The sequence below is a fragment of the Aethalodelphis obliquidens genome, unplaced genomic scaffold (genome assembly GCF_003676395.1).
Source record: "Aethalodelphis obliquidens isolate GAN/ISIS:26980383/991018 unplaced genomic scaffold, ASM367639v1 scaffold25, whole genome shotgun sequence".
NCBI lineage: Eukaryota > Metazoa > Chordata > Mammalia > Artiodactyla > Delphinidae > Aethalodelphis > Aethalodelphis obliquidens.
The window spans coordinates 8,397,774-8,412,378 of record NW_020837969.1 but is presented as its reverse complement, the minus strand read 5'-3'; the positions used below and the strand labels follow the sequence as shown (position 1 = coordinate 8,412,378).

The following is a 14,605-nucleotide window of genomic DNA, read 5'->3' as shown; positions in this document are numbered from 1 at the left end:
ATGGATTTGTTCTCTTTGTCCTTAAGTCTAATGACTGCCTTGTCACACGTTTGTCATGACATAATATCTGTCACGTCCTGACATGTCATGTCAATTTTCCAACCTCCTATATGATTTTTTTCTTAAATCATAAACTTGATGACAAAAATAATTTTATTTTAGTAACTGAGATCTTGATGAAAGAAAGTTGGCAAATAGAAATACATGAATGAATACTATTTATACACATAGGACTTCAATACTGGACAAATGTAGGAATTTTGATAGTAATCATCTCATTGTAAATTATGTGTAATCCTAATATTTTTTGTTATAAATTTACCAAAGAAAATTATGCAAATTCTTTGGTTGATCACGAAGAATAACGTTCAGTGACGGAACTAGGAAATATAACATTATAAAACACCCTACTAAATTAGTAATTTCAATTTTATTAGTCTGTATTTATGGGTTAAAATATGTTGATTTCATCAACAATCTATAAACTTACTATTTAGAGAGCTAATTACTGTATGTGAATAATGTTAGTGTGAAATTTCTAAGTATTTCCATTTAATATCCAGCGTTAAATTCAACAACCGAATGCATCAATTAGAATATTTTAATTTATTGTTTCCATACTCCTTAGGTAGCTTAATATCTCCATGTATGAATAATAATTTATGCAATGTACCAGTCCAAAGTACCATCAGCAAACTATAAAGTTCAGTTCCCTGATTAAGTTTATTATAAAGGTTATTTTGTATAGACAGATTTTTTAAATTTGGAAGACTTTCTCCAATTCAAGCAAATAAATGAAAATTAGAAATTTAAACATCAATATGGTAATACTAAATAATTACTAATTTTAATTAGATAAATTAGTAATGGTTTAAGAACTAGAGAAAAAAAATTTTTCTATTATCATTGCTTCCGCTTAATATTATATCCGAATAAGTGTATTTACATATTTTATACACTGCTCAATAAAAATCTCACTTTTCCTCATGACCATTACATGGGTAAGTTACAATTATGTCTAAATTCCCTGTGGGAACTGATACCATTGATAAGTCAGCTGATATCTACAGTGAAAGCTTTAGTCTCTTCTAGATAAATTGTCTAGTCTTTAATCTTCTGTTTAGACTAACTTTATTTCTCCAGATAGTACAAATTTATTTTCTCAGTAGACCTTTAAGCTAATTGAGAACTATTTTACAAATAAAGATATTGAATATTTTATACAATTTCTGTTTTGCTGACAAAGTACTTTTTATTTTAATAGTTTTTTTTCTTTCAAAATAATGACCTGTATTCACTTGTAAATATCAGACTATATTGTAATGTCACTATTGAAAACACAAATTTCAAAAAACTGCATCTTCACACATCAACAATTGAAAAAATACATTGGACTCATGACCTTGCTTACTTTTCTTGTCATTTTCCCAATTTTGTTAATAACTCATAAACACTTTCCCAACAGAGAAAATCTCAGTCATTTTTTATTATACCATGATGACAACCACTAACACCAACAATAGCCGGGAAAGATTCAGTAGAATTACTCATTTGGCAATCTCCCAGCATCGGTAGTTTCTGCAACATTTATCTTACGAAATTTAATAAAACATGATGTTCAAAGATCAACTTAGAAAGGGCAGGAAAATTGCCAAGGTTTCTCAAATGTTGAAGCCATATCTACCTTCTGAGCAAACACCATATATGCTGATTGGACAAGTTCTGTTTCACAGTACCTAGTACAGATCGCTTCAGAAACACTTTTGTAATGTTAAGCGAAAAAGAAATTTTGTGAAGTTAGGGTATACAGGAAGTGGTAGATACAAGCAAATTTGAAAGCTAACAGCACCTATTAATCTTAAACTAGCCTGTTACTCTTCCAAAGATTCAATTATCCCCTGGTAATCAGTAATATACTTCAAGATGAGTTACCCTTTCAGGCCACTGATGCAGGTTTATATATAACTGCAGTGGCCTGGATGAACTGGAGTCAGAAGAGTATACAATACTAAGCATCATTCCACATGAGACTTTAAATGAAAGGATAAATGGCTCTGTTTATTTTACTGTGCAAAGAGGACACTCTACCCTTGTATTTTCTGATAATTGCATAGTAGCTAAGTTCAGTTGCACAAAGCACATGTAGATTTTATCTTTCCACGAAGAATGATTTTTGCCCAGGTATAGGGAACACTCCAAAGAAGAACACACACAGATGTGACTGAACCCAGAAAGGCTCGTTAAGTGAACAGTGTGTGTTGTAAATAGGAATTGGACTATCCCTTACCCACAGTCCTTTTCAATTCATGGGCTTCAGAGTTCATGTTAAAAATAAAAGATTTTGTATTACACATGAAAGAAAATTTAAAGTGTCTATGTGAAACAAGACTAAAGAGACCTCAGCATTTACACTTACCGTATTAGTAATGCAAAGTGATCATCTGTATTATTCCCTCTGCCAAAGGTTGAACTCTCTTCTATCTCTTTAAAATTTCTGCCCCAAACAGTCACCCATGACAGCAAGACCCTAAGGGCACGTTGGCACAAAATCCGAAAACACCAAAAAACAGAAACAAAACAAAACTCACTCCTGATGCCTTGCAAGCACCAAACAGTCAAACTGAAATCATTTTCTCCATGAAAAGTTTCCACTCTGCCAACCAAAACTCACGCAATGGAATTCCCTTTACCTAAGCACCAACTCTGAGTATCACTGTCCAACAATAATTTTAAGAAAACATGTCTGCCTTAAGAATTAATTCTTCACAGAAAAGGAGCTCTATCAATTAGTATTCTAAATTCTCAAAACGTCTCTACCACATGTCAACAGAAAAACCACTCTTCCAATCAAAATTTCTACCAGTAAAGGAAAATTGTCAACACACGTTTTGTGCTATAGGATGTTGGGCCATTGTAGTAAATAGTGTTCTCCCATCAACAAAGCACAGAAGTCAAACGTTTGCACCATTAAACCACCTCTGAAATAGCAGCTTCCGTCTGCATGACAATGTTCAGTGTGAGGTCATCTGGAAGGTGGGTGTGTGCAGTGCACAAGGCGCATCCTACCTTCATACAGAGCTTTGAAGCCCTGGGCACTCACGGCGAAGTCTGTCGTGAACCACAGAGTAAGGATGGAGCCGGTGCTGACGATGCAGGAAGGAAGCTGAAATCCCGACAACCTAAATTTCAAAAAGAGATGAACACAGTCAAAAAGCATGAACTTGTTATTGAAGCTTATTTGATGAAGTCATTCAATTCCTCTTTCCACTGTGGCCTGTTGATTTCACATAAGTCACTGCACAGTTGCATGAACCATATACCAGGTGTTGCCAGGCAACTGAAATGAAGCATGTTCAAGGATAGAGTTTGCTTATTTAAACACTTTTTGAAAAGGTTTTTTTTCTTGAAGGACATGTACAATACACCATTGTCTCAAGAGAGCGCACAGAACTTACAACAGTGCAGTCATCCTTACACCTGCTATGCGAAACAATGTAACACTGCATGTGCTTTTGAGTTTATTTTTCTCTTAACTTATTAGATAGTGTGCTGTCCCAGTTCATCATTAATGTGCTTATTCTTACTATCTTCCCACCCCCCAATAAATCGGTTTCTCTTGAAAAGAAAACAAATCCTAGTCACAACGTCAGAAATAAAAATCAATGACTACCTTGAGCTCAGGTCAAACGAACTGACTTTGATATTTGGTTTTCAAGACAAATCTTTTGGATTTTAAGATATGTGTTTCAATTATAACTAGGTTGGGATATATTAAGAAATCTTAATGATGAGAAAGAACTCTGAAGGAGTGAACTACTATAATAATATAATAATAATATATAATAATATATATATTATATATTATATAATATATATATTATATATAATATAATAATAATATAATGTAAAATATAATGCTTTACAAACAAATAGCTTTTCTAAAGGTTAAAGAGATGCTTCAATTTATATCTTAACTAAAGTTTACTAATTAGTTTGTCTACAGTTGCATGGTTTAGTGTAGTCTGAACACAAACTTCTGACTCAAATAAAAATAAAAAAAATCAACCTGAACATTCATTTCCAGGGGGAGAAACTCTGTCTTGCCAGTAAGTCTATGGTATTAAAGGCCTAATTACAACCACTGTAGTTGCAGGATCAAACCAGAAACTAATAAGAGAAAAATGACAGGACAATTGTCAACCAGCAAACACTTCTAAATAATCCATGGATCAAAGAAGTCTCAAGGGAAGTTTTTAAAAGTACATTAAACTGAATGAAACATAAACACAAGATATCAATATCTGTAAGACTCAGCTAAGCAGGGCTGAGGGGGAAGTTAACAACACTGAAAACATACATTAGAAAAGAGGAAAATTCTTATATGTGTAATCCAAGCTCCCATCTCAAGAGCTTAGAAAAGGGAGAGTAAAATAAACCTAAAGCAAGAAGGCAAGAAATTACAGATAAATTACAGATAAATGCCAAAATCACTGGAAATGAAAACAGAAAAGCAATGAAACAAAGCCTAATTCTTGGAAAAGATCAACAAAATTAACACATGTAGCAGAAATGACCAAAAAAAAAAAAAGAGGGGGATAAGAATAAATAGAGATAAGAATAGGGATAAGAATAAAGAGGGGGATTAGATAAATATCTAATAACAGGAATAAAATAGCAAACATTACTAGAGACCCCACAGATATGAAAAAAATGCTCTAAAAACTACACCCATAAATTTGACAAAAGTGAAACTGCTTACTTCCTTAAAACACACACACACACAACGAATGACCACAGCTTACTCGATGAAACAGAAAATGTGAATAACATTTACATTACATTTACTGTAATGTAAATGTTAATGTAATGTAACATTTAATAGTTACACTATAACTATTAAAACTCCCCTGAAAGAAAAGTCCAGGCCCAGGTGGTTTTACAGAAGAATTCTTCTGCCATAGACTGAATGTCTGTGTCACCCCAAAGTCATATGTTGAAACCTTATCCCCACCATGATGGTATTTGGAGGTGGCGCCTTTGGGTGGTGATTAGATCATGAGGGCAAAGTATCCTTATAAAAGCGACTCCAGAGAGCTCTCTTGCCCCTTCTGCCATGTGAGGACACAGCAAGAAGACGCTGTCTCTGAACAGGAAGCAGGCCTTCAGCAGACACTGAAACAGCGGGCACCTTGACCTTGGACTTCCCAGTCTCAAGAACCACACGTGAGAAATTTTTGTTTTTTTATAAGCCACCCAGTCTATGGTATCTGTTATACGTACTAAGGCATTTACCTAAATGCACCGAGACATCTACCAAACATGTAAAGAATTAACAATTTTACGCACTCTGTCCCAGAAAACAGAAGCGGATAAAACACTTCCTTACGCATTTCATGGCGCCATTATTACTCTGTGCTACGGACTGAATTGTTGCTTCCAAAATTTGCATGGTGAAGCCCTAACTCCCAATGTAACTGTACTTGTCATTTCTTTATTTTTTCAATTTTCATTGGCGTATAGTTGATTTACAGTGTTGTGTTAAAGTGAATCAGTTTATTTGTAGATATGGATCCATTCTTTTTCAGATTATTTTCCCATACAGGTTATTACAGAATATTGAGTAGAGTTCCCTGTGCTGTACAGTAGGTACTAGTTATCCATTTTATGTATAGTAGTGTATGTATGTTCATCTCAATCTCCTAATTTATCACTTTCCCCCACGTTTCCCCTTTAGTAACCATAAATAAGGCTTTTAGGAGGTAATTAAGATGAACCAAGTTCATAAGGATGGGATGCTAATCCAACAGGACTGGTGGCCTTATAAGAAGAGGACAAAGAAGAACTCTCTCTTCCCTTTCCTCTGACGCTGCCACATGCCTGCACTAAGAAAAGGCCATGTGCTCGCACACCCAGAAGACAGAGGTCTACGAACCAGGAGGAGAGTCTTCATGAGAACTTGACCGTACTACAAACTAATATCAGATTTTTAGCCTCCAGAAATGTGAGAAAATACATTTCTGTTGTTGAAGCCACCCAATCTATGGTATTTTGTTGTGCAGACCAAGCTAACACACCTTGTTACCAAAGACAGACAAAGGCAGCACCAAAAAAAAAGAGAAAGAAACAGACCAATATCCCTCATAAATACAGATATAGGAAGCCTTAACAAAATAAGAGAAAACAGAAGTAAGCAATAGATAACAGTTATTCAATAAGGCCAAGGGGTGTTTATTCCAGGAACGTAAATACAGTTCAGTATTTAAAAATCAATCAACGTAATCTGCCATAATAACTAGCTACAGAATAAAATCACAGGATTGTAATATTCTATGTAGGAAAAAGCATTTGACTAATTTAAGCATCCAATCATGAGAAAAACTTTCAATAAAATATGAATGGAGTGGGCTTCCCTGGTGGCGCAGCGGCTGAGAGTCCGCCTGCCGATGCAGGGGACATGGGTTCGTGCCCCGGTCTGGGAAGATCCCACGTGCCGCGGAGCGGCTGGGCCCGTGAGCCATGGCCACTGAGCCTGAGTGTCCGGAGACTGTGCTCCACAACGGGAGAGGCCACAACAGTGAGAGGCCCGTGTACCGCAAAAGAAAAAATATATATATGAATGGAGGAAAACTTTCCCAACTTCACAATGAGTACCTGTAAAAAAAAAAATAAATAAAAAATAAAAAAACCTACATCTAACATTATACTTATTGGGGGAAGACTGAATGCTTCCCCCTAAGGCTGAGAACAGGCAAAAAGGTATGGTTTCACCACTTTTATTCAACAATATGCCAGAGGATCTAGCCAGTGCAATAAGCCAAGTAAAAGAAATAAATGCGTACAGATCAGAAAGGAAGAAATAAAATCGACTGTATTTGCACCATTAGCTACATAGATTATGCCAAGGAATCTATAAGAAAACTCCTAGAGTTAATACTTGAAATTAGCAACTGCCCAGGATATATAATGAACATACAAAATTCAATTTTATTTATACATGCTAGCACTGAACATGTGGACACCAAAATTAAAGATACAATGCCATTTACAATCGCCAAAAGAACACTTATATATAACAGGTACAAAACTGTGTCCTGAAAACTGTACAATGCTGAAGAAAGAAATGAATAAAAAATTAAATAGAGCAATATACCATGTTAATAGACTGGAAGACTGAACACTGTAAAGATGTCAATTCTCCTCAGACTTATATGTAGGTTTAAGACAATTTCTATCAAAATCCCAGCAAGATTTTTTTTTAGACACAGACAAGATTCTTGTAAAATTTAAATGGAAAGCCAAAAAAAAAAAAATAGAGTGGCTTAAATAATTTTGAAAAAGGATAAAATAGGAGGAATCAGTACACCTGTTTTCAAGACCTATTTTGTAGCTACGGTAACCAAATCCATGTGGTACTGGCAGAGGGACAGACCAATCCATCAGTGTATCAAAACAGAGAAGTCAGAAACAGACTCATATGAATATGCCCAAATAATTTTTGAAAAGGTGCAAAGGCAACTCAGTGGAGCAAAGAAAGCCTTTCAACAAATGGCGCTTAAACAACTGGAAGTCCACAGGCAAAAACAACCAGAAAAGAGCCTAGACCAAAGTCTAACACCCTACAGAATAGTTAACTCAATATGGGATCACAGACATAAACGTAAAATGTAAAAATATACAACTTTTAGGAGAAATCATAGGGGAAAATCTTTAGGATCTTGGACTAGCCAAAGAGTTCCTAGGACACCAAAAGCACAATCCATAAAAGAAAAAAGTGATAAACATTAAAACCATTCGCTCTGTGAAATACCCAGTTAAGAAATGAGAAGACATGCTACAGACTGCTAAAAAATATCTGCAAACCATGTATCTGACAAGGACATGTGCCTAGAATATATAAAAAAAAAAACTTTAAAGATTCAACAGCAAAAGAACAAATAATGTAATTAGAAAACAGGCAAAAACCAAAGTGTCGTTTCATCTAAAAGGATATACAGATGGCAAATAAGCACATGAAAAGATGTTCAACACCATCATTCATTTGGGAAATGCAAATTAAAACCGCAAAGAAATATCACTACACACCTATTCAGAATGGCTAAAATGAAAAACAGTGACAATGCCAAATACTGGCTGGAATGTGGAGAAAATGGATTGCTCATATATCGCTAGTGGGCAGAACCACTTTGGAAAACAGTTTGACAGTTTCTTAAAAAATTAAACATGCGAACAGTATGGAGGTTCCTTAAAAAACTACAAATAGAACTACCATATGACCCAGCAATCCCACTACTGGGCATAGACCCTGAGAAAACCATAATTCAAAAAGAGTCATGTACCAAAATGTTCATTGCAGCTCTATTTACAATAGCCTGGAGATGGAAACAACCTAAGTGTCCATCATCAGATGAATGGATAAAGAAGATGTGGTACATATATACAGTGGAATATTACTCAGCCATAAAAAGAAACGAAACTGAGCTATTTATAATGAGGTGGATGGACCTAAAGCCTGTCATACAGAGTGAAGTAAGTCAGAAAGAGAAAGACAAATACTGTATGCTAACACATATATACGGAATTTAAGAAAAAAAAATGTCATGAAGAACCCAGGGGTAAGACAGGAATAAAGACACAGACCTACTAGAGAATGGACTTGAGGATATGGGGAGGGGGAAGGGTAAGCTGTGACAAAGCGAGAGAGTGGCATGGACAGATATACACTACCAAACGTAAAATAGATAGCTAGTGGGAAGCAGCCGCACAGCACAGGGAGATCAGCTGGGTGCTTTGTGACAGCCTGGAGGGGTGGGATAGGGAGGGTGGGAGGGAAGGAGATGCAAGAGGGAAGAGATATGGAAACATATGTATATGTATAACTGATTCACTTTGCTATAAAGCAGAAACTAACACACCATTGTAAAGCAATTACACTCCAATAAAGATGTAAAAAAAAAAAAAAAATTAAACATGCGATTATCAGATGACCAAGCAATTATTCTCCTGGGCAGTATTTACCCCAGAGAAATGAAAATTTATGCTCACACAAAACCTGTACAAGAATATATATGAATATATATACGTATACATATATATACACATAAACATACACTTAATAATCAAAACCTGGAAATAACTCATATATCCCTCAAGAGGTGAATGATATACAAACTGTGGAATAGCTACACCATGTACTATTACTCAAAAATAAAGAGAAATGAACTATTGATTTATAACACCTGGATGACTCTCCAGAGAATTATGCAGAGTGGCAAAAAGGCAATCCGAAATAGATTACATACTGTATGACTTTAACATTCTTGAAATGACAAACTTTTTGAAAAGGAGAACAGGTTATTTGTTGCCAATAGCTAAGCAGGGAGTTGGGACAGGAGGGAGGTGGGCGTGGCCATAAAAGGATCACATGAGGGAATCTTACGTTTCGTGTCTCGACAGTTTCAGTGTCCCCTTCCTGGCAGTGTCCCTCTACTACCGTTTTGTAAGATGTTACCTTTCGAGAAACTGGGTAAAGAATACTCAAAATCTGTGTTATTCCTTACAGCTGCATGTAAATCTATGATTTTCTCAAATTTGAAAGTTTAATAAAACAATAGATTGGAGGGCTTGGGACGGAGGTGCTCTAGAAAATATATACAGATTAAAATCATCCAATTAGTACAAAAACAGTATTTAATAATAAAACATTCTCTCATTAGATTCAAAACTTAACTGAACAAAAAACGATTATTTAGTGTAGTCCGTTTTGAAGTTTTAATATTTATTACCATAAGTTTAGATATCAAATAACGTGGTAGCACTTTAAAATAAACACACATTCATGTTTTCTTTAATGAACTTTTAAAAGAATCATGAATAGGAAGGGAAAAGTCAAACTATTATCTCAGAAAAAAAGTAACAAGATACTAAGAGTTGCAAAAACAATGTTATATGACTACTGTTTGGAAGTTTGAGGAAGTTCAACATACACAATGGTAGATAAAATATATACAAGCGGGGGCTTCCCTGGTGGCGCAGTGGTTGAGAGTCCGCCTGCCGATGCGGGGGACACGGCTTCGTGCCCCGGTCCGGGAAGATCCCACATGCCGCGGAGCGGCTGGGCCTGTGAGCCATGGCCGCTGGGCCTGCGCGTCCGGAGCCTGTGCTCCGTGGCGGGAGAGGCTGCAGCGGTGAGAGGCCCAAGTACGGCAAAAGAAAAAAAAAATAATAATAATAAATATATATATATATATATATATATATATATATACACACACACACACACACACACACACGTGATCTGCTTTAACTCGCTGAAATGGAATGCACTCATTCATATTTTAGCACGAAAGAATGAAGTCCAGTGTTGGTTGAGGTGGGTAGGAGAGTTGATTCAGTTAATCACTGAGACCGTCAAGAGCTAAATTTGTGGTTCCAATGTTTATAGCCATTACCCATCACACCAGCTGAGAGTGAGGAATCTAAACAATAACCAGTGAGGAACTCACTCTTCAGTCTCTACAAATACCCTGGTGAGGATGTATCTGCTGATAATCTCTATAGTACATCATTTGTATCCTTTGCATGAGGACCCTGGGGATAAATTTCAATGTTATCTTCCTTCAGGAAACATATGTTCTTAGGGGCAACCAGTTTATTTTTAACATCTAGTAAATCATGGAGCTGTTCAAGTTGCTTAGTGTTGACTAAAAGAAAATTTCGAACCAAATTTCTGGCCCTCCCTAAGCAATGTGTGGATTTTTATAGTAGCCTCGTTGTAGATTCTGTAATTTGCATTCCTTCAGAATTTTATCTTGCTGCCATCCATGTATCTTTAGATCTCTGTAAGCCACTTTAGATATAACTCCTCATGGTGTTCACACAGTGGCAAGTCAATGAAAACAAGACAGAAAGAAAATTAACTCTGCCTTTCCCTCCCCATTTCTATCAAACCCAATATCACCTACAACATACGCACATTTGACCTACTTCTTCCTAGAGTGCAAGTCAGAAACATGGTTGCCACTGTTGAAAACAATCCTAGCATCCTATTCAAAGCATTGGGTTTTCACCTGACACCGTCATTGAATCATTTGTGGGAAGAGAAAGAAAATGATTACAAAAAGGAATGGGTATGAGAAAAGTGATAGAAACATTTCACTCTCAGCAAAAAAAAAAAAAAGAAGAAAAGTATAGGTAGCAAAGGTCCATCTCTCTCTCTCTCTCTCTCTCTCTCTCCCCCCACACACACCCCTACCTCTGCCTGTCTTTTTCTAGCTGCCTGCCTGTTGTCTGATAGAATCTCATTTACTGTATTTTCTACTGGGAGAAAGCAATTCCCCTCTCACATCCGGCGATCTGGGTAAATGATACAGCCTGTCAAAGATGAGTGATTATTAAATAAAGTAAGGACAATTTGGGGCAGCTCTTCTATATTCTCAGTGCTTGTTCACTCAGTAGAAACATGAGTTTCAGAATCGAACAAGTTTATTCTTCTTCCATCTCGCAAGAAATTACTAGAATGAATTGCACTTAGAAATATACCAAAAATATTGTGTACTGCACTATCACTCAAGATACTCAAACTGCTGATACCAATGCAATAATCTTGAGTATTAGAAGTGGTGAGGCTGGAGAAAAAATAAGAAATTGAATGAAAAGGTCAGCAGCAACAAGACTGGTGTGAGCACAGTTTATTTCACATAAATTAATGAGGAAGTTTTAACTCCATTCAAGAGATGTACACTCCTAAATGAAAATAGTACCTATTTCATTTATTTATTTTTCTATTCTGTTCAACATATCATTTATAACAATTAATATAAAAGTTATAAACCTACTTACAGTATCAATTTCAATGGCAGATTTTTATCATGATATATTTACATACATTACATTTATTTAAACTGTTGCATAGTTCCACTGTTAAAAAAAGCGTGTTGGATTTTAAACTCTGTGAGAGCTTCATTTAACTTCTCTTGGGCAAAGCCAAAGTTAAATACTTTACACTTTCTTTAAATTTCTATTTAAAAAATTTTAGTATGTCCTATGATTGGCCCAGCAGCAAAGATATTTGAAGCTACTATACTTGAAGTCTTCGTTGTTTTTATTAAAAAGTTAAAACTATAAGTCTTTTTTAATATTAAACAATTACAAATGCAGATGTGATATGTCTGTACTGTACTGCTTGTTTTCCCCTTCCCAAAGCTCTTAGCACATCTGTTTGAGTCTGGTTTGATTTAACAAGAAGAATGTCATGTAGTCATTTGGTTTTATTACACTATTTTAGCCCAACACTGAGTTCCCAACAATTCTAGCCTGCAATTATTAGACCAAAAAAGTCTAGAGGTTTGGTAAAATTGGTAAAATTTTGGTAAAATTGCACATTGACAAAAGCCTAAGAAAGGATTTCATGTTCAGTTGTACTCTGTTCACTTAACCACAAGTTATACACACAAGAGAACAAGGGGAGTAATCAACTTTATACAAAGAAAAATCAGAACCTCTTGTAGTAAGACAGAGGCCTTAAGTCTACAAGTCAAGGCATCTTTTCCTATTGTCTAGTGCTTACTAGGAATTAAAGAGGCATTCTGGGTAGTTTGTTATCTGTCTTATGCGTAGGAACGCGGAAGGAATACCTAAATGATTTACTGGTGCCATTTTGAAATGGTTTTCCATGCTAATTTCAGGAATAAAGAGTTCCTATGCCCAGTAGATATCTGCATGTCTATCTACGTCTCTGTGGTTGTACAGATACATACAAATGTGCTGATGTCTTTTTCCTATAGTAAGCTCAAAATTTTACCTGTGATTCATTTAATAATAATGTCCATGCCAAGTTCTTTGAAAACAATATACATACTCCAGAAGTGTCAGGGCTTTTTTCACATCTATGAAGACTGATGTGTGTGTACGTAATTGGACAGAGCTCTTAAAAACAAGAACTGAAAACCTTGGAGGGAAAAAAAAAACAAGAAAACACAGTTGACTAACACGTCTTTAACTTTCTTATCAAGATTTTGTGCGAGAGGCGGATAGCTATTTGCCCTCTAAAAGGGTTACGTCTCTCTTACATGAGTATCTTTGGTTAAATTTTGAGAACGTCATGAGATTTCTAGTAGCCTTGTCACTAATATTAATATTAGTATTAATATTGCTTTATATATTGCATATATTTTAATATTAATTGTTATATATGTATATATAGCAATTAAACCATTGCATTTGCTTTAACTTACACCCTTCCTTCCTAAGAGGCTAACATCATAAAAAACATCTTATTTTCCTTAAACATGTTATTGCTCATATCATGGTCTACATAGTTTACTTCTCCCCAGAATCCTGAGAGGAACTGCGCTCAGTTACGGTGATTTAGTATACTTGGCCTATCTTAGTCTGTGCTAAATAAAAGTTTCCTCCTAACGGAATTCACTCTCAGCTAAACACTACTCTGTCATAAAAATGAATTCTCCCCAAATTACATTCTCAACAAATCTGCCAAGATTTAATCCACTGATCTCTTTTCCTATCAATGCATCAAGCTATGCTGAGCAAGTGATTTCATAATTACAGCGTCTATAATACATTATCAGAAACAAAAACCTAAGCAGGTTTTGCCCCCAAGCATGAACTAGCATCCTCTCGGTGTGACTCTCTTATGACCACAGAAACAGCATCATTGATAAATGACACGAACGTAGTAACAGCATTTTCCACTCCTAAGTATGACCGTAAGTACTGTAACTCCAACGTTCTCTTCCTCTGCTCTTGAGCCTTCTGGGCTATCAACTTCATCTCCACCTGAGTGATAAGGATCCAGAAATTGTCTTCCTAGTGCAAAATCCATTAGTAGGATTTTTTTTTTTTTTAATTTATTTGACTGCACCGGGTCTTAGTTGCAGCACACGGCATCTTCGTTGCGGACTGCGGGATCTTTGTTGCGGCATGCGGGATCTAGTTCCCTGACCAGGGATCAAACCCAGGCTCCCTGCATTAGGAGCACAGAGTCTTAACCACTGGCCCACCAGGGAAGTCCCCATTAGTAGGATTTTTCTATCAAGATCTCTTTCCAATCTGTTTTCCCCCAGCTATGCCACTTTTCCATGTTAAGATTTGACATAAGCCCTGTGCTACGTTAGAGTAACTCAAAGGCTTTCTGCTTTACTTCCTCATCTGAGGGTTAGGATATTTAATGCTCATCTAAATTTCAGCACAGCTATGATAAACAAGGCAAGGCCCTGAATGACTTCTTCATCGGCAAGCAAAGGGATTAGGCAAAGACCCCTAGAGTTCATTTCAGGGCTTAATCATGTTGAGAAAGTATTTCAAAGACCGGAAATGATATGCAAATTTATTTATTTCACTGTGGTAGCTCACAAAGTACATTTTTAAATTGAGATTTCCTTCTTAATTGTGAATCTAACTTCTTCTGTAAAAACTGAAACCTGAATCCAGTAGTTAGGTAGTTAGATGGAAACTCTGTATTTAGAATTACAGATTCTCCTCCACTTATAATGGGGTTACACCCTGATAAGATATTTTCAACTTATGATGGCTTTAAGTCAAAAATGCATTTAATACACTTAACCTAAGGAACATCAGCTTCTCCTAG

At 35.9% G+C, this 14,605-nt stretch overlaps 1 protein-coding gene across 1 annotated transcript in view; it reads right to left on the bottom strand.

Moving 5' to 3' along the window:
- Window positions 1-14,605, bottom strand: part of CSMD1 (CUB and Sushi multiple domains 1) — a 1,488,158-nt gene that overhangs the window by 1,218,934 nt on the left and 254,619 nt on the right. The window contains exon 4 of the mRNA XM_027123007.1: window positions 3,067-3,179. Within this exon, the coding sequence (XP_026978808.1) occupies window positions 3,067-3,179 (113 nt within the window). The remainder of the gene's footprint in view (window positions 1-3,066; window positions 3,180-14,605) is intronic.